Source organism: Canis aureus, chromosome 36, assembly GCF_053574225.1.
Source record: "Canis aureus isolate CA01 chromosome 36, VMU_Caureus_v.1.0, whole genome shotgun sequence".
Taxonomy (NCBI): Eukaryota; Metazoa; Chordata; class Mammalia; order Carnivora; family Canidae; genus Canis; species Canis aureus.
In genome coordinates, this window is record NC_135646.1 from 29,916,304 (window position 1) to 29,935,900 (window position 19,597).

At 49.7% G+C, this 19,597-nt stretch overlaps 2 protein-coding genes and 1 long non-coding RNA gene across 18 annotated transcripts in view; 2 read left to right on the plus strand and 1 right to left on the minus strand.

The window, feature by feature from the left end:
* Positions 1-19,597, minus strand: part of MFSD6 (major facilitator superfamily domain containing 6) — a 69,386-nt gene that overhangs the window by 29,016 nt on the left and 20,773 nt on the right. For 10 of the 14 annotated variants that reach the window (XR_013372962.1, XM_077885081.1, XM_077885082.1 and 7 more), the window contains one exon: positions 17,316-18,912. Coding sequence is in view for 10 of the 14 variants with exons in the window: in XM_077885081.1 (XP_077741207.1) it covers positions 17,316-18,859 (1,544 nt within the window). In the remaining 4 variants the exon portion in view is untranslated. Of the gene's footprint in view, positions 1-11,161; positions 11,346-11,850; positions 12,101-17,315; positions 18,913-19,597 lie in introns of those variants that run through there. The other 4 variants (XM_077885089.1, XM_077885090.1, XM_077885086.1 and 1 more) reach the window with 4 other exon arrangements.
* The window catches only part of LOC144305937 (uncharacterized), a 35,867-nt gene that overhangs the window by 2,034 nt on the left and 14,236 nt on the right, over positions 1-19,597 (plus strand). For all 3 annotated transcript variants that reach the window (XR_013372965.1, XR_013372966.1, XR_013372964.1), the window contains exons 3-6: positions 6,906-7,120; positions 9,561-9,826; positions 17,166-17,797; positions 17,900-18,036. This is a non-coding gene — a long non-coding RNA (uncharacterized LOC144305937). The remainder of the gene's footprint in view (positions 1-6,905; positions 7,121-9,560; positions 9,827-17,165; positions 17,798-17,899; positions 18,037-19,597) is intronic.
* Positions 521-6,819, plus strand: LOC144305792 (uncharacterized). Its single transcript, XM_077884883.1, has 4 exons — positions 521-577; positions 1,492-2,237; positions 4,105-4,308; positions 4,448-6,819. The coding sequence occupies exons 1-4, from the start codon at positions 521-523 to the stop codon at positions 4,467-4,469; spliced, it is 1,029 nt and encodes a 342-aa protein (XP_077741009.1). The 3' UTR covers positions 4,470-6,819.

Sequence of the window (19,597 nt, forward strand, 5' to 3'; positions counted from 1 at the left end):
GATGGGTATGTGAAAGAATAAGCTGACCCACGAAAAGGACTTAGAACTAGGATGGTTAAAAAATGGGTGCCCGGGGATCAAGTCCCACGTCGGGCTCCCCACATGGAGCCTGCTTCTCCCTCTGCCTGTGTCTCTGCCTCTCTCTCTTTCTCTATGTGTATGTTATAAATGAATAAATAAAATCCTAAAAAAAATGGTTGCCCATATTTGGCGCCCTTTGTGATTAATGTTAATAGGCTACAGTTGAAGATACACATTAAGTCATTTATGACCAAGCAGTAGTTCAACGAAGAGCTGCCTGTGGTTTATTTGGGACATCCTGCAACATCATGCAATGCATCTTCAACACATACGCACAAGCAGGTAACAGGCTTCTTGGGTCCCCACAGGCCTATCCCACTAGAGGACTGAGGGTTAGCACACAGGCCACATGCTCAAAGAACCAACGGCACTCACACACCGACCCAGCCCAGGCAGAGGACCACCAAGAGAGACACCGCGCCACTAAGCTTCTGTCAGTATGCAAGCGGAGCTGCCCACTGACCCACCCTGTAGAATAGAGCGTAAGAACCGTATCGTATGTCAGAAGAGCTAAAGGAGGAAGAAGACTTCATTTACCTACGTTTTGTGCAGCTATCGATACTTCCGTTTTTTCTGTTAGGAAAAGAAAAGGTGAAAGTGAAGTCTGAGCCTCCGTTGGTCTTAAGTCATTCTTTACCTTGTTGCCTCTAAATATCTCCTATAATAATCCTATCGTTTCCTGACAAGAATCACTGGCATTTGGTACAGGAATGAATTTGAAAAAGGCCTCAAGAGTCTTAGCTGACCTACGCTACGTTTGAGGGAATTAAGCAAGTTCATCAAAACGCAGGCTCAAGGAGTATCCCGGCAGCAGCCAAAGGGGACAACAGTCTCCCAGGTGTCGACTCGCCAGGCCACAGCAGAGGGGAACAAGCGGGCGACGGCTGACAAAGGAGCCAGAATCAGGAGGGCAAAGAACAGGAGGGGGTCCGGAGAAGACGCTCTGTGGAGACTCGGCGAGCGCCCGGGAGGTGACGCGGTAAGAGGAGGACGCTCGAGTGCGTAAGGCCCTGTCCTGCTGCGGAGGACGGGGCTGCATTCCCGGTGTCCCATGTCCGAGCCGAGGTGGTGTTAGGAGGCAGCCGGGGGCGGAGGAGGGACCCAGGACGCTGACCGCGGGCGGCAGGGCACGGAGGTGAAGGACCAGCTGCGGGCCGCGGCCCCCGAGCCCCGGTCAAAGGACACGGACTGCCGTTGACTTGTGGGTCAGACAACACAGTCCCTGCTCTGCCCCAGCGCCCGGGACCGCCCTCGGAGGCGACCCGCGGTCACAGCTACCCTGGCGGCGAGCGAGCTCCGCGTCGTCCGAAGCAGCCAAACGGGGCTGAGGGACCATCTGCCAAGGATGGGGGGACGCGGCGCGGGGGCCCGGCTGGCTCGTGATGGGGCTCCTCTGAGACCCTCGCCCAGCGGGGCCGCTGCCTTCCTCCCTGTCCTCGCGTGCTCCCCGCCTCCTCCTCCCCACGGCGTGGGTCACGCCAGAGCGGCCGCCGGATCACCTCGGGTCAACCGACTGCCGCGGGAAGGCTGTCTCCAAACGCAGCCACGCGGAGACACCGCCACTTAGGAATTCCCAAGGGACACATCGCAGGCCCCAAACCACCTCCAAGGCCACCAACGGCTCCCACCGACCGAGGCCCCGAGAGCCGGCGGGCGTCCTCCCCGAGCCCTGCCCCGGAGCCGGAGCCTACGTGGGCTGCGCGCTGCCTGGCACTGGCGCTTCCCGGCGGGGCTGGGGTCTGCGCGCCCCCTGCCAGCCGGATCCTGTCCGCTCTCCCCGGGAGGTCTCCCAGGGGATCGCCATTCGCTTTTCCAGGGGCTGCGGTGGAGGCCGGGCCTTGCCCCGCGGCCAGGGAGGCGTCTGGCGGGCGGGCGGCGCCGCGGGGCACGGTGGCCCGACGCGGAATCCGGGCGCACACGTGCTGGAGGCCGACGCTTCTCAGGAACGGTCCCAGGCGCCGGCTCTACGTCAGGGATTCTGAAACCACTGGGCAGGGCAGCCGAGGGTGTCGCCAGGTCTGTGTGAGCCGGGACAGGAAGACGGCCAGGGCCGAGGGCTCCCCTCGCGGCTCCCCAAGTCCCCTCTGCAGGCCCCACCTCGCTGACCAAGACACTGGGCCAGGCCACAGCAGGGGACGCACGGCCCGGCCGTCTGCGTAAGTGGCTTTGTGCCCATTTCTGGCTTCTCAGCAAAAACCACGTGGAGGCGGAGTCCCGGTGGGGGGGTGGGGGGGGTGGTGAGGAGGGAGCACAGGGCGAACCCGCCGCAGCGCCAGTCCCCCTCGGCGTCAGGCCTCAGCGGAGCCACGGCATCCGGTCCGACCCCCACACAGACGAGGCCGCCGAGGACAGCGAGGCAGGACGGGGCCACCACGGGCCTGCCCCTGCCTGGTGCTCCCTACTAGACAGCGACACGGTGCTGTGCTGCTACGGGAGGTCACTCCTGGACCGCGGCCCCCGAGCAGCGACGGCCTGGCGTGGCCAAGCGGGCGGGATGTGCGCTCAGGCTGGCTCTAGGCGCACGCTGGTAGCTGGCCGGGCGCTGGGAGGAACGGCGTCGGGCAAGCAGCAAGGCGAGCGCCCGTCAGCGGCTGCCCAAGATCTCGGAACACAAAAGAAAGTTCACTGAGAAGCCAAACTCCTGTTATGAGATCAAATGGGCCAAAAGCCTGTTTCTGCTGAGGGAGCCCGAGAGCGGAGGTGTCCGCGCTGAGGTGGGACACAGGGTGAGCCAGGACGTCGGCCCCAGGCAGGCAGACTGCAGGCCAACTCACCGGAACCTGACCACCTGGATTCGGCCAAGGAACAGGAACTAGGGGGTACGCCCCCCAACAGGTGCATGAGGGGAAAGAGAATACGGGGGCTGCCAGGGGCGTCCACCGGGGGTCTCCACGACCACAGCATGCGCTGTGCCCACCAATGCCGCGGGTCTCTAGACAGGCCTGGCAGGTCCCTGAGATGCGCTCAGCCCACCGGGGACCGACAGGAGCCCTGATCCTCGCCATTCCTTGGTCCCCGAAATAGCTCCACAGAAGTCACAGGATGAGTCGGCTACCCTGGCAGCACTGGTTCTGAGTCATCACCCTCTCTTTCTTGAACTTTCACTGGCTTTCAGACTTAACTCAATGTAATCCCAACTCACAATGCTAAACACTTTCTCTGAAGAGAAAATTAGGTTATGGGTTTTTCAAGAAAGGGAAAAAATAGTGCAAAAGCAATTACAGTAAACTCCTGCCCCACACTTAATACGTCTTTATGACTAGAAATTTTGTTCTATTCTATTTTAAAATATGGAACTCTGAGTATTACATTTTGTTCAAACCCACTCCTGTCTCCCTCTCTGGGACACTAAGGAAGAAGGAGCATCAACCTCAGTGGCCTTGAGATCTCTGCTTGCTATAGGCCCCTCACCACGCCGAACCCCCCTTACTAATTTCTATAATGTTCTCCAATTCTTTAGCATTTTCCCCACTTAGTATCTCATTTATTCCTGCCAATAATCTTTTGAAATAGAAAGAGCAAGAGTTATCGTGAATCCTACTCTACAGCTGAACAGTCAAGGCCCTGAAAGGTTAGCCAAGTTGCCAGGAACACAAAGGAAACAAATCACAGAACCAAGACTCCACTTGAGGTCTTCTATCAAATCCCACAGCCTTCCCACAGTCAGCAGAGCTCCTCCATCCTGATCATAAGGCTTTTTTTTTTTTTTCCTGATCATAAGGCTTTGAGGCAAACTGAGGGAAATTTAAAAGGTGCTCTTTTTCACACACACACACACACACACACACACACACACACACACACAAATTAATGATCATTCTACCTTAAAAATCTTCTTTCACAAAAAGTTGCCGTGATCCTACTCTAATCTCCTACCTGTATTTGAAACATATTAGATTTCTACCAAAATCTCGCTGATAGAAGTAAGAGTAATATTAATAACTTAGTAGTTAATGCCAGGGTATTAGTAATTAAGAGTAACTCGATTAAGAATAACGAAGTAATAATGAAACCCGTCTTCAGCTACTCTGGCGGACATGAACATTATTATCTGAATCACCAAAGAGTACGAGATCTACAGCCAGAGAGACCCTGGCTCCGTCTCCACACCACCACTCTGAAGGGTAGATCTTGGGCGAATCACAGCAAATTGGTTCCTTCTGAGGCTAGCGTGGTATTCTCCTCCCCGCCACGTCCATGCTACCAGGAATGCTATACACGCAAAAAGTAAGTGTCGCGGCCTGACTCACTCTCACACTCGTCCCAATGTCAAGCCGCAGGTGCCTCCTACTTTAATCTCCTCGGACTCTTAGAACCTTTGCGAGTATCTCTACTCACCTAAGACTCTTCTTGTTCTATCTGTTAGGGTACATGCCCCCGTTGCCTGAAGTGACCCTAACAAAATACTACAAGATGGGTGGTTTAAACAACAGAAATGTATTTCCTAACAGCTCTGGAAGCTGGAAGACTGAGAACAGGATGCCAGCACTATCAGATTCTGTTGAGGACCATCCTCCTGCTTGCGGAAGGCCCATGCTCTCACCGTGTCTGGCCCTGGCTGAGGGAAAGAGCCAGAGCACGCTTCCTGGTGTCCCCCAAGGGCACTAATCCCATCATGAAGGCCCCACCCTCATGATTTCATGTAACCTTAGTTTCCTTGTGAAGGCCCCATCCCCAAATACCATCATCCGGGGGGTCAGGGCTCCAATACATGGATTTCAGGAGGATACAATCTAGTCCATAGCAACCGGCTCCTCTATTCTTAGTACCCATGCTCTCTGACACAATTAGGAACCTATCCTGGGGCTCCGGGAGCCCTGGCGGCAGGTGCTCCACCCCAGGCCCCCAGGGAGTCAACATGGTCTTTCCCCCAGTGGAGGATATCCAGCTCTCATCGAGTCACTGTAAAATGAACACAACAAAACTGTTTTGTAGGGAGGCCGTAACAGTAAGAGTATTTGTGAAAACTCTAAGTTGTAAAGCCTGCAATAGTATTACTTCCCTTTATTTTTATTACTGATCTAGAAATTAAAAATGGAAAACACTGATTTTCTGATTTAGCCTAATTAGGAAACAGAATAAAATGGTTCCCTTTAAAAACTGAGAATCTTCTCCATGGAGTAAGTATCCTCCACCTATCGGTAACATTCCTGAGGGAAGGCAATAAAAAATAATCCTACACGCAGGCATGTGTATTAAAAAAATAGTAATTGATTTGTGTGCTGGTCTTGGTTTGCTTTCCTAGTTTACACTGCACTTATCAAATAAACCCTGGGTGCAGAAAATCACACCTAAGCCGTGAGGTTATTTTGGGCGTCACATTGTCTCCAAGCACTGTGTTTCTCCAGTCCTACAGAAATGCAGGGGCCACTATCCCATAAGGGTGAACGGAGGCTCACTAGGATGAAGGCCACGAGTTATGAGTGAATAACATCGAGGGAACATTCGAGATACGTTTATCAGGACTTTGTGTTCTGACGTCAGTATATAGCTTTCATCCTCATCTTAGAAGCGCTGAACTGGTGTCTTTTCAACAGGTCACACTGATAGTAACATGCTCCTTGTTTGGGGTAGATGAGTTTCCAAAATGGATTTACCAGCTGATGGGAAGGGAGGGACGGAGAGGAGGAAGTTGGTTACAGAAAACTTCAAGTCACGGGATGGAGCTAGCTGTCTTACATACACGTTAATGTTTCCCAAAAGACGTCTTCAGCCACATCCTCTCTTCCAAGATTTAGACTTATAAATACAACTTCCTAATGGGCATCTCCACTGCCTCCTAAGATTTCTGTAAGTTCCATCCTCCATATCCTCTCCCCCCTCCCTTGTTTGCTTCCTTGGTGAGCAGCACCACCACCTATCTGGTATCCAGTTCATAAGATAACTTTCCCCTTGCTCCATTCATCCCAACTCCCACCCAAAAGGACTCTCACTTTTATTTCCTTTACTCTTTTTCCATTCCCAATGTCTTAGGTGCCTAAGTTAACATTTCTGTAGCACCCAATATTTTTGTTTTACGGTTTTCCTGCCATGTGAGCCCCATGAGAGAGGTGCCATGCTTATCTTGTCGAACACTGTATTCTAGAATGGAACCTGATCTTTAATAAAAGGTTTCCCTTAAAAAAAATTGAGTATAATATGTAATTGTGAAAAAATATTTGTGAATTAACTCTATGATACAGACATCATCAGAGGTACCAGTTTTTGCCACTTATATTCAGTGTTTTATAGTACTCTCATCTTCCTACTACTTGAAAGCAGCTAATCTGGAGAAATAAGAATTTCATTGGGAGTAAAAACCAATTTGAGAGTGTGAGGCACTTGAGACAGGTGAAACAGGTGTACCAGACACAGGTCACTCAGAACAGAAAAAAGGAAGACTAAGAGGTGAGACTGGGTTGCTTAGAGGGACACACTAAACCTGTGCCCACGAATCCACAGACTAGCTACGATCAAAACTAATTACATAAAGAAAGAAGCTGAGATCCTGGGCTCTGGAGTCTGAGTGGTTGGGTAGGGATCCCCCCTCTGCTGTTTACCGGCTGTGTCACCACAGGCAACCGGTCACCTCTGAGCCCTTCTCTCCAAGGCAGACCCTGAATGCCACCCTCAGGGGGACGCTACAAGTGCTGACTGAGGACCTGCAGCGAACGCGTGCAGCACACGCCCTTATGCGGCTCTTTCCCATAAGAAGCCCTCAAGTGACAGCACACCAGCCACTGCTATTTTCTATACCTTTCTGTAATTGTACTTTTGGTTAAGGTTGGAGATTACTAATTTTTGATTTTTAATTTTCAATTTTTTATTTTCTGTCTATCCCCTAGATTGTATGGCTATTCTGAAATTTTCAAGTTGCTAAAACAAACAAACACAAAAAGCAACCAAACAACGCACGAACTCTTGGTTTGGACGGTGGAAGGCACTCAGTCGACGAAGGTAGCGTGTGAACTGCTGGCTGATGACTCAGGAAGAAAACAGCTCAAAACTTCTCTGTAACTCGGAGAATGAGTACAGTGGACCCCTTCAAAAGCAGAGCAAGGTAAGTAATGACGACAGATCCATCACCCACGTAGGCAATTCTTTAAAAAATCAATAGAAGCAGAAATCTACTCGGGTCACCCCTTGCTCAAACTGTGCGACGACTCCCGCTTTTCTCAGGCAGGTAATGTGCTGGGTCTTCCGGGGCCCCCGGGGCCCTGCAGCACCGCGCACACCTTGCTGACCTGTTGAGTCTCGCCCCTGCCCAGGCCGTTCGTACTTGTGGTCTCCTCTGGGCCCCAGGTCTCACTGGGCAGCTCCTACTCAGGACTGCTTGGCTGTCCCTTCCGCAGAGGCACCTCCCAGCCCACCGGGCTGGAGCAGTCACATCCTGCTCACGCTGAATTCGCTGCCTGCACTGTTTTGCCATATGTCACTTACCATCACTGGAAAAAACATGGTCTCTTTACAGCTTATTGTCCACCCCAGCACTATGGTGGTCCCGTGAGGAGCTACCCACCTGATATAGCCCAGGGTCTAGAAAAGTGCCCATTCTCCAGTGGGTACTTAGTAACTATTGCTGAGGGAGTCAATTAATAAGGGCAGTAATAAAACTAGCTATTGCTTAGAGTTGAGCACTTATTATTGCTAACCATTATCTCACTGCACCTTAGTAACCATGCGACGAAGCCCAATTATTGACCCTCTTTTGTAAATGAGGAACCTAAAAGGCTTAACAAAGCTACCTGCTGACTCATCTAAGGTCAGACATACAGTAAGTGTGGGATTTGAACCTAGATCAGATATGCACACACGTACACGCGTACACACACACACACACACACGTGCGCGCATGCTCCTCACAGGTAGACTGGCAAAAAGAAGAATAAAAGGAAGCAGGATAGCTCCCAGCCTACCCGACAATTTTTCCACCAAGGCTTAAGAAGATGAGTGAGATCAAGGCCAAACCAATTTGCTCCAACTCTTTCTCATTCTAAAGGGAAGGAAGTGTCTGGCCCACAGGCCACAGACACAGCCAAGGACGGATGCCAACAATCCATCCCTGAGCACTCCCCACGGGACCCGACACACAGGGGCAAGGTTCAAGGCCCCGAACCTAGGCAAACGGAACACTTGGTCTTTTTGATGATGTCTGAGCTTCAATCCATGAATTATCTTTTCCAGGAAAAGTTTAGTAAGTTGCTGTTTGCTTATAGATTACTATTCAGAGATGCTGTTGTTTAGTAGAGAAAAGGTAAAGAAAAGATGCTAAATACATCAGAAATCAGAACGGAGCGGTACTCTTTGGAAAGGCTCTGGGGAGGTATGCTATGGAGCAAACCTCTAAGAAAGTCTCTCTGCTTTGCCGCTCTCCAAAGTATCCTACCCGATTATGGAATTGCAGTCTGCCAAATATTTCCATGGATATGTAGAAATATAATTAGCCAGATTACTTAGGTTTTTGACTTGGACAAAAAAAGGCAGTAAATTGACAATGCATGATTCAAGATAATTAAACAGCTGGTACAAAATGCCCATACTTAGACTCACTGCGTGGAATAAACTTTATGATCTTTGGGCTTATGATCACTTGGCTTTTGGTACATTGATTTCTTTTTTACATGTAAAGGAATATGATTATTATATTTCTAGTAATAATATAATTACTATATTTCTTTATATTTAATGTTGGGCACTTTGGTATGAATTCCCAATAAGATATTATAAATTTGCACCCGATCTGATTTTGAGGAAACCAGAGACCATGAATGCAAAGTAGCTTTTCAGTCATTTATGCTATTTAGGGGATAATACAGGGGCAATGTACCTATCAAGGTTACAAATTCTCAATGTTTGATATATCTGGATACAATATATCTCTAAAATATATTCAGACACACACACACTTCTTCTACATGAGGATAATTACATTAGTCACTACAAGTAGACAAGCTTTCAGCTATTTTCCAAGAGAAAATCCCCCCCAAAAATTCTGCAGAGAATACATATATCCAGCACCGAGAATGGAAAATTATGAATACTTTTCCATATTTCCTTAAAGAAATAAAATGCTAGAGATAAAGGGGGGGGGGTTCTCCTTGCCCTCTTTGTCCCACATCCCAGTCCCTTCCTTCCTACATCCCATCCAGAGAACGAGGGCTCATGGGAATTTGGAATGTTTTCCTCTCCAAATGTAAACATCTTTCTGTATCTATAAATGAAACCATAAAAATGTCATAATTTAAAATTCACCATTAAAATGTGCATAAATGTACCAAAGTATGTCTCATTCTGAAACTTTCTTATCCATTCAACATTTTTGAGAGCTTCCCACGCTGACATGTTGGTCGAGGCCATTCCTTTTCACTTCTGTGTAATCTCCTATCTTGTGACTGTATCAAACATACTCCTTCTCCAACTGACGGATATGTAGACCATCCCCCCATCCATGTAGAAAGCTGCATAAGCAAGTAAGCATCCACGTGCATGTCTTTCTGCAGGTGTGTGGGCTTTTCAGAGAGCTGTATACCTGACAGTGCGTTCTTCACGCATGGGGAACGTCTACCTCGAGCACACCGGCTCCAAGTGCCTTCTAGGTAACCACCCTGTGGGAGCTGACCTCCCTCCTGCAGGTGCACACCTGGCCTCCTGCAGCTCAGCCTGTGAGACGGCGTAGGGGACCGCCTGCCACCACAAGTCACAGCTCCACGGACGCAGTCCTGTTCTCTCTGAATCATCAAGTGTCTCAGCCAACTCAGCCCCAAAGGTAAAACAGAACCAAATATGCCACCAATAAGTAAAAGCCCTGGATTCACTGATACTACCTTGCAATGTGGCCCTTTGTTCTGAACTATGAGTGGCTCAATTACCTGTAAGGCTGTTAACAAGTCGGCCGGCCGGAAGCTGTAAGATGGTAACATATATCTTTACAGAGTTGTTCTTTTCAAGGGACTATATAAAAGCCAAAATACTCCCTTTCAACTCTTGATCATAAAGTCTTCTACTTCTGAGATTCTACAGCTTACAGTTTTTTAATAATGAACATCTATACTTGCTTGAAATAGCTCTAAAAGGCTTTTCCCATAAAAATGGGTATTGGTGTTTTTGAAGGTAAAGTAGGAAAAGGAATAGAATTTTAATTTATCACATATAAATAATGACAGCTATGATTATAACCATTCTGTATGCCAGCTACTTACAGTTCTGAAAAATGGCACTGAGGGATATATAAATTATGAGGTCATCCTAAAATGGGGGGAGAAAAACTCAATTTGACCAAGATGTTTTATTTTTTTTTTTAAGATTTTATTTACTTATCCTGAGAGACACAGAGAGAGAGAGAGAGGCAGAGACACAGGCAGAGGGAGAAGCAGGTTCCACACAGGGAGCCCGACGTGGAACTCGATCCCAGGACTCCGGGATTATGGCCTGAGCCAAAGGCAGACGCTCAACCACTGAGCCACTCAGGTGTCCCAAGACCAAGATGTTTTAGAGAAGAATGTTAGATTTGAAAATCACACACATTTTTTACTTTGCAGCCTTAATGATCTTGACGCTCACGACATCGTATTAAGTCCCTGGTTTCGATCATGATCAATGGCTCCTGCAGTTACAAGCAGCATAATAGGTCTGAAGATGCACAAAGCAGTAATCATTTTATCAATCAACTCCTAACATACGCCATTCACTGTGCCAAGCAGTTGCCCTATCTTACCTTGTTAGTCTCTATCAAGAAACCTCAAAAACAGAGCGGAAGGCACTAGCAGGACCCTGTTCACAGAGGACGGACCAGAGAGGCCACACCTCTGCAGCCTTCAGGGCCATACAGGCCAGTGGCCAAGCCAGGCCTCGCAGCAGCCCCGGGCCGCCCTGGCGGGTCAGGACCCCGGAGCCCCCCTGGAGAGCACCGGCCCCCTCCTCGGCTTCGCTTCCTCCCCCATGTGCCCCCTCTAGGTCTGTCTCCCCCGCTTCGGCCACAGTTTGGGGCTCAGGGACTCATCGCCTCCCAAAGCAAGACGCGGAAAGGTGACAGCAGAAGCCCCGCCACACGTCCCGCCACACGTCCCCCCCACGAAACATTCTTAGTCCTGAAAGTAATTACTTTAAGCAACAAAGTGCGGACCACCAGTCATATAGGAAACGCGGAGCAAACTCCTGGGGACCACGGAACCATGCTCCTCATCAGCGCGTTTCTCTTCTTGGACCACAAAGTGTCCTTGTTGCTCCTTCCCGAGGTCAGTCTGGCCCCAAATCCCCACCTGTCATGGTCTCCAGCTGCTAGACATCTAGATGCCCCAATTTCAAACTAAATAAACCCAATACTGAATTCACATCATGTCCCCCTCTCCCACATCCCTAGCACCCTCCTGAACTCCCTATTGCTTTGAGGGGAACCACCGCACCCAGCTGGAAACACGGGGATCCCTAGCTCATTGCCCATATCCAAACCATCCTCAGCTTCACTTCCGGATCCATCCCTTCCCTCAACTGCTGTTGGTGCTGCTGTAGCTCAGGCCTGTATCACCTCCCCCGGGGTCACCCCCCCATCACCTCCCCCTGGATCACCCACCCCCCATCATCTCCCCCGAATCACCACCCCCTGGATCACCACCCCCCCATCACCACCCTCCCCCTGGAACACTGCCCCCCGCCATCACCACCTCTCCCTGGATCACCACACCCCCTATCACCTTTCCCTGGATCACCTCCCCCCATCACCTCTCCCCGGGTCACGCCCCCATCACCTCTCCCCAGTATCACCGCCCCCCCATCTGCCACTCCTGGTATCACCTCTCCCCAGATCACGACTCCCTTGGACTATTTTCGGAACCTCCTGAGGGGGTTTTCCTGCGTCGGAGTCACCCACTGCGTTGCCCTCCCTGCTGGGACCGTGCGAAGGCTCCCTCCTGCCTCCAGGATGAAGTTCATGTTCCGAATGCCAGCAGCCACCTGCCTTCAGTCCACCAGGCCCCGTAGTGCTGGTCCCTGTAGCCCCATAACCTGGCGTTCTCTAAGCCTAAATAATCGGCCCCCTAAACTGAACAGATGTGCCGGCTGCTGAGCTCTATTTATTTGTTTTCAGGGAGAGAGCGCACTGGTGCAGGGGACAGGGAGCAGCAGAGGGAGAGGCACAGACTGAGCTTATTGTTAATGCTGGCTCCATTAGAGAATCTATTACAGAATTTCAAGAAACCTATCAAGAAACCTCAAAAACAGAGCGGAAGGCACTAGCAGGACCCTGTTCGCAGAGGACGGACAATTCTTTTATTATGAAAATTCTTTTATTATGGCAAAAGTCATTTTTTAAAAAGACTTTATTTATGTATTCTTGAGAGACACAGAGAGAGAGGCGGAGACACAGGCAGAGGGAGAAGAGGCTCCCAGTGGGGAGCCCGATGAGGGACTCCATCCCGGGACCCCAGGGTCACGGCCTTAGCCGAAGGCAGATGCTCCACCACTGAGCCCCCGGGCGTCCCTGTAAAAGTCATTTTTTAAAAAAAACTACTACTCCTTGGGGCCGGGTGGCTCAGCCACTTAGGCAGCTCAGGGCTGTTTTGGGCTTGGGGCTGCACGAGGGCCCCACGTGGGCCGAGCTGGGCGCGAAGCCTGCTCAGGGCTCCTGTCTCCCCTGCACCCGGCCCTGAGGGTGATACTAGGAGAGGGGACCTGCCTCAGCTCCCCAGGGTTTCTGCACTTTGATCAAGCCCTCCGTGGGGGGCTGGGGCCACACAGACAGCCCCTGCGCCCAGCACCCCGCCCGACCAAGGTGCCAGCAAGGTGTTGAGGTGGGAGGGGCCCCCCCCCCCCAAGGCACCAGGGCCACAGGCCCCTCCCGGGGACACCTGGACAGCGAGCTACGGGGAGGGCGGAAAAGGCCGGTCTCCCCGGGCAGCTGGTGGTGGCTCCACAGGCAGGAGGCCCACAGGCCGAGCGCTGCCCGAGAGCCCGGCCTTGTGGACGCGGCTGCTGCGAGGCCGAGCAGGAGCAGCAGGACCAGGAGAGTGAACAAGGTTTCTGGAAGGTTTCTGGAAGGCCTGCTGGGCAGGCTCCAATACCCCTTCCCCCTGAGGCCCTCCCGGGCCACCCCGCAGCAGAGTTTGTTCCTTCCTTCTATTTTCAAAAAAGATTTCATTTACTTATTCACGAGACACACAGACAGAGACACAGAGAGGCTGAGACCCAGGCGGAGGGAGAGGCAGGCTCCCTGTGGGGACCCCGGGGTCACGGCCTGGGTGCAGGGCAGGCGCTCACCCCGGGGCCCGGCGCGCTCCACGCTCCTTCCTTCTACGGTGCTGACTGCTGCTCCTCCAGTGCAATCGGCAGGTCCCACCCCCACCCCTGCGTCCTCCGCAGCAGCCCGTGTCTTGTTCCCCATTTTCGGCCTTCCCTCACCCGGAAAACCTATTTTCCTCCCCTTGCTGCCCAGCATCACGAGCCGACCTCTAGCTCTCGGTGACCCCCAGCCAGCCCTCCAGGGGAACCCGCGGCGCACAGCGCTCCTCTCACCCTGCCGGCAGCACCCGCCTGGCAAAGCTGGCCCTGAGTGCAAGAAGCTTAGGGCAGAGTCAAAGTCGATGGAGTTGATTTTTGTGTCCCTTAAAATATAAATAAATTTCAAGTGACATACGTGATGGCCTAATATTGGACAGTAATGATTTACAAATTTATAAATGATTAATTTTGATCACAACCCACCTCACGGCTGTTAAAACATCCAGCAGGATAAACATACCCTTAAGATACATTTACATTTCTACTTAAAGAAGTCTAGTCATCAGAATCTCTGGATGGCTCAGCAGTTAAGCGCCACCTTCAACCCAGAGCGTGATCCTAGAGACCCAGAATCAAATCCCACGTCAGGCTCCCTGCATGGAGCCTGCTTCCCCCTCTGCCTGTGTCTCTGCCTCTCTCTCTCGAATAAATAAATAAAATCTTTAAAATAAAAAAAAGTCTAGTCATCATCATCATCATTAGCCTAGAAATATATTTGCTGTAAATTCTGAAGTCTTGCAATTTCACATCAAAAGAAATTTTTTTTAGTGGGAATATTAAGCATTATCCAGTTGCCTAAGAAAGCTACTTTCTAGAGATGGACAAAATCCAAGATCAAAACCAAAGATCATTTACTCTGTGTGTGTGTGTGTGTGTGTGTGTGTGATTAGACTTATAGTTCATTCCCTGAAAAACGGGGCATCAATTGTGTAACTATTAAAATACTAAGTACTTGGGGCCCCTGGGTGGCTCAGGGGTTTAGCACTGCCGTCAGCCCAGGGCATGACCCCGGGGCCCTGGGATCGAGTCCCACGTCGGGCTTCCTGCATGGAGCCTGCTTCTCCCTCTGCCTGTGTCTCTGCCTCTCTCTGTGTGTGTCTCATGAATAAATAAAGAAAACCTTAAAAAAAAAAAAAAAGAAAAAAAAAATAAATAAAATCTTAAAAATAAATAAAAAATAAAATACTAAGTACTTCAAAATTGGACATGCTATTTAAAAAAACTTTTCTGGTATAAATTTTTCTCCATTATGAATTTATATTTAAAAAGTTATGGAAAATCCACTTCTGACTACATTAGGATATTTACAATCTTTATGGTAGTGCTGACTCCTGAAAACAAACTCCCAGTAACACAGTCACAGAATATCAAAAAAACATGGACGTGAACATAAGAGCCAGACAGATCCCTCCTTACGATCCTATAAGAAAAACATAAAAGACTATCACATGGAAAGAGAATTTCTCTTTGTGAGCTATTTAATGTATGATGGACATCCAATGAGAGGTTCGGGATGCCATCAGTGCACTCAGACCCCCAAATCTCAACCACCACCACCTGACCGGGCTCCCCAAAATCTCACCAAAAGAAATATACCTGTTCTGCTTGAATAGTGGGCATCATCACACACCAGCTCTTAGAATCTTTTAAAAGTAGTTAAGATAATACATTTAATGGACAGAATTAAAATCCAAAAGAGATAAATGGCCACAAACCAATGGAATCCCAGTAGACTCTTGGGACAGCAATGTGACCACAAGAGTCTTTTTCTTCCATCACATCATTAAATAAGGAAAGGAAGACGTTTTCTGTACATAAAACTGGAAAGTTAAGGTGAGCTGTAGGGTTTTTAAGATTTTATTTATTTGAGAGAGACAGAGAGCGACCAGCGAGCTAGCAGCGAGCGAGGGAGCGCCTGGGGGGGAGGGGGAAGGGCAGAGGGAGAAGCAGACCCCCGCTGAGCAGGGAGCCCAAAGCAGGTGTGGGGGCTGGAGAGCAGGACCTGAGATCATGACCAGAGCCCACGGCAGACGCCCAGCCAACGGACCCACCCGGTGCCCTGAGCTGTAGGTTTTTAAGTACTGAGTAAGTAACTACTAATGCTCAAGGGGAAGAAAACAAGCGTACGCTTCATGTATTTGCCAAAATCAGTAGTAAAACTGCTAGGATTTTTCATGAAAATATGTACCTCAGACAAAAGGCAAAGACAGAATAGAAACTTCTTTTCTTAGCATGTGAGAAGAGCCTAACAATTTCTTTGAAAATAGAACGCATGCTTCGGGGCCCTGGGGGGCTCAGCGGTTTAGGCGTGACCCCAGGGTCCCGGGATCGAGTCCCGCATCGGGCTCCCTGCGTTGAGCCTGCTTCTCTCTCTGCCTGTGTCTCCGCCTCTCCCTCTGTGTCTCTCATGAATAAATAAATAAAATCTTTAAAAAACAAAAGAAAGTAGAACGCATGCTCAGCCTCTGTACAGAGTCAACATTCCATTAACGCCAGTGACTGACTAAGGCAGGACACCTAGAACTCGGCTCGCTTAGAGGCCCTAACTGCCTTTCTGGGAATAAGTGACTGAATTCAAAGATGCTTGGTTGAGGGCAGAAGGCACGCATACACTCCAGCTGAAGAGAGGTGTCTAAATGCAGCCCGTCGACCCTCAACGCCAGAGAATGCAAACTTGACCCGAACAAAGTGACAGGACATCCCAAGTCCTGGATATCACAAGACACTTTTCAAACTGGTCCCACTGAATGTGCCTCGGGGACCTTGTGGGTCTGGGAACCATGCACACAATGCTTGACTTTGTTTAGTGACAACAAAGGGGTCACAGATTTGAGAAACCAAAGCAGCAGGACACAGCCTCCCAAAGCAAAACCAACCAAACAAGACAAAATATTAATATTCGTTTGGAGGACAGAGTGATTCTAGGTTGAGCTTCAAAATTAAATCAAATTATTCACGTTACTAGTTAATTAAAATCTTCAGTTATTAAGGAAAAGGAAAGGAAAAAAGGATCGCTGTCTCTTAAATCTCGTCAGTGTCTATCTCTCCTTCTGACTTTCTCAGAGATTCAACGAGTACCACACACAGATGTGCACGGCTGCTTCCTTTCAGCTTCAGCAAGTTCACAGTTTAGGGAGGGGTACGCCACACGTGTCTCTGAGGTCAAAGCGCTGATGTGCAGCTGCCTCTACATTTTAGAGGCAATGATGGGGCAGGAAGCAGTATAAAAAGCAAGGACAGGGCAGCCCGGGGGGGTCAGCGGTTGAGCGTCTGTCTTCAGCCCAGGCCATGACCCCGGGGCCCTGGGATCGAGACCCACATCAGGTTCCCCGCAGGGAGCCTACTTCTCCCTCTGCCTGGGTCTCTGCCTCTCTGTGTCTCTCATGAATAAATAAATAAAATCTTAAAAAAAACAAAAATAAAATAAAATAAAATAAAATAAATAAATAAAATCTTAAAAAACACATCATGTACGAATCTCCTCCACGTGGTATCACAGATTAGCCATTACGGGGGAGGGGGGGTGTCACAGCTTCATTAAAAAGAACGGGCACCTCCACGGACCATATACTCACGCTCCTCTTATGTCAACAAGTGGCTGAGAATAACCGAAGGCTGAAAGACCCTAATCCACTTTCTGCACCTAGACTCTACTCTCCTTCACAAATGCCTGGGAGCAGCAGACCCTTCGAAGTCCCCAGAATAATCTAGTCCATGAGCCCTGTGCTCCTATACCTGACACGTTCACTGCAGGGCCACGTGGCAGACAGACAGACGTGTGTTGTTTGCCTTAGATAACCCAAGTAGGCTCCCTCCTTTCTTCCTTCCTCCAGTTTCTATTTTGAGGTGGAGGAGCAGCAGAAGGCCCTTCCAGGGCGGCTCCCAACACCACCCCCGCCTCCTTGGGTGCGCCCAGAGGAGCCAGAAAGTACAACAGGATGAGGCCCACCCGCTGAAGGCAGCAGTCGTAATCGCGTTCTTACCTGATGTGGCCGATCAACTCAATGAGCTTGTGGCTAAAAAAATAGGCTGTGAGCTCAGACACATGACTGAGGACAGAACAGACCCCAAAGAGGGTCGTGGTTCCATTCAAGTCTTCCAGATGCCAGTAGAGAAAGGTGAACACGAAGCCGTACCCAAAGCCCATAAACCAGGCCACGAACAGCACGGAGCCGTACTGCACGCTGCAAAGCAGCCGGATCAGGTCCCAGAAGCTGAAGGCCTGCGGGTGGCCCGGCGCGCCTGGCGCCTCCTCCGAGGACTCTGTGGAGCTGTTCCCCTCCACTTGCGGGATCTCCACCTCTTTCCCTTTACTCTCATTGTTTTTGAAATGGTTGTAACGGAACCGGAACTGAGTGGCAACAATCAAGGCCAGGGTCATGAGAACTCCAAAGACGATGAAGACGACCTGGTAGTTGCGGTACTCAGGCGGCTTACAGCCCCTTCCGTCGATGAGCACCTCTAGGTGAGTGTAGTCGATCCCGATGCCCACCGACAGCATCGCCAGGCCCCAGCCCAAGGAGCCCCACATGCGCTGCAGTCCGTAGCGGTCTCTGTGTTTCCCCAGATACTGAAGGGTTACGGTGTCCACGATGGTGACGGAGGAGGCACTGAAAAACTCTCCTATTATGACGACCACCAAGATCACCAAGAATATAGCCTCCACCTCTTGCTGATCATAAACAAGAGTGACTTGATCAGAAGGTAAAGACTTGGTGGTGACAACAGCAGTGGTTGTCTCTCTGGTTACGTCTCCTGGGAGGGTGGGGGCCGCCGGGCTTGGACTCGAGGTAAAGTCCCTACCATGGCCAGTAATCTCATCCATCTGGGGCGGCAGAGTGGGCGCACTGGTCTTGTTTGGAGCTGTCGAAAAGATGACAGCGTCTGTGACATTGGGCCCCAGCTCTAACATCACTGGCCAGGTGGACAGGAGCAGGCTCCTCCTGTCACGTGCTCGCGCTGACGTGGTGATGGAAGAGTTGGTCGGCGGGAGAGTTAGCAGGTGACTTGAGTTAGTGGGACGAGGTGTTGGGGGGATCTTTGGTACACATCTCAAGGTAGCAGGTTTGACAAATCCGATGCCCAGGTTGAACAAAACCCAACACAAAAGAGAAAAGAGGAGGACGATTTTGCCTTTTTTAAAGCGATCTGCGACGACACCCCAAAAGGGGGCACTGCAGAATTCAATGAAGTATCGGATACCTACTAGCAATCCACTCTGGCTGGGGGACATTCCCAGCTGTTTATAGTACACAGGCAGCAGCGGGTAAAGAGAGCCATAGGCAGAGTAAAAGAAAAAATAGAAGACCTTGGATATCAGAAGATCATTGTTTATTTTGACACAGTGTTTCTCTATCCAGTCTATCTCCTCCTCAGGAATAGCAGCTGTTTCTGTGGAGGTGGGTGTTGCATTGGAAGGTGGCTCCGGTTCCCTGGAAACACCATTAAAGGGATCGGCGAGCACGTACTTTCTCTTCTGCTCCTCCTCGTCATCAGTTAAGATGGCGACTTTATCATCTGACGCCATGGCTCCCCACCACCATCAGAAAGTCTGTGACCTTCGGAATCTTGACTGTTGGCCTGGAAAGTAAAATTTAAAAGATGGCTTAGTACAAAAATAACATTTAAGCCCAGAGCTCCATCTTGCAAGAAGCTAAGGAGTCTCAAACTGCGGCTCAAAATAGTAATTGTGAGAGAGACTTCTCCCACTTATCACTCGCAGCCACACAATACTAAAAACAGAAAAACAGCTTTCAAAGAATCAAATACTCTTTGTGGCCACCGACTAATTACATGTTCTAATGGCAGGTTTATAGCTCAGGTTCATTCTCAAATCTTTTCATTGATTCCTGGTGAAAGTGTACAAATGAAAGAGATTATGTCTAAACCAAATATAGAGAACTGAAAATAAACAGTATTTACAGTTTCTTGGTTTTACTTTTCAAACAAATCCACTGCATGTTTGAAGTGTAGAACTTCTAAAAAATAAAGGTCAGCTAAAACCAGTTTCTATAGAAGCAAGCTTTTAACCACGACCACAAATGTGATGAGAAAGAGGGAGTCGGCTACACATTTGCAGTTGGAGTTGGTCACTCTAGCCCTCTAGCTGTGACAAGGATGTCCTGGTGAGGAAATGGCCTCTGTGTTGTTTATACTCCAAATGTGTGCTTTTATAGATTGAAGTTTAACAAAGCATCAGGAAGAAAGGACCAGATACCATTCACTGAGTGCTTACTCTGTGTCAGGCTCAACGATCTTTAATGTG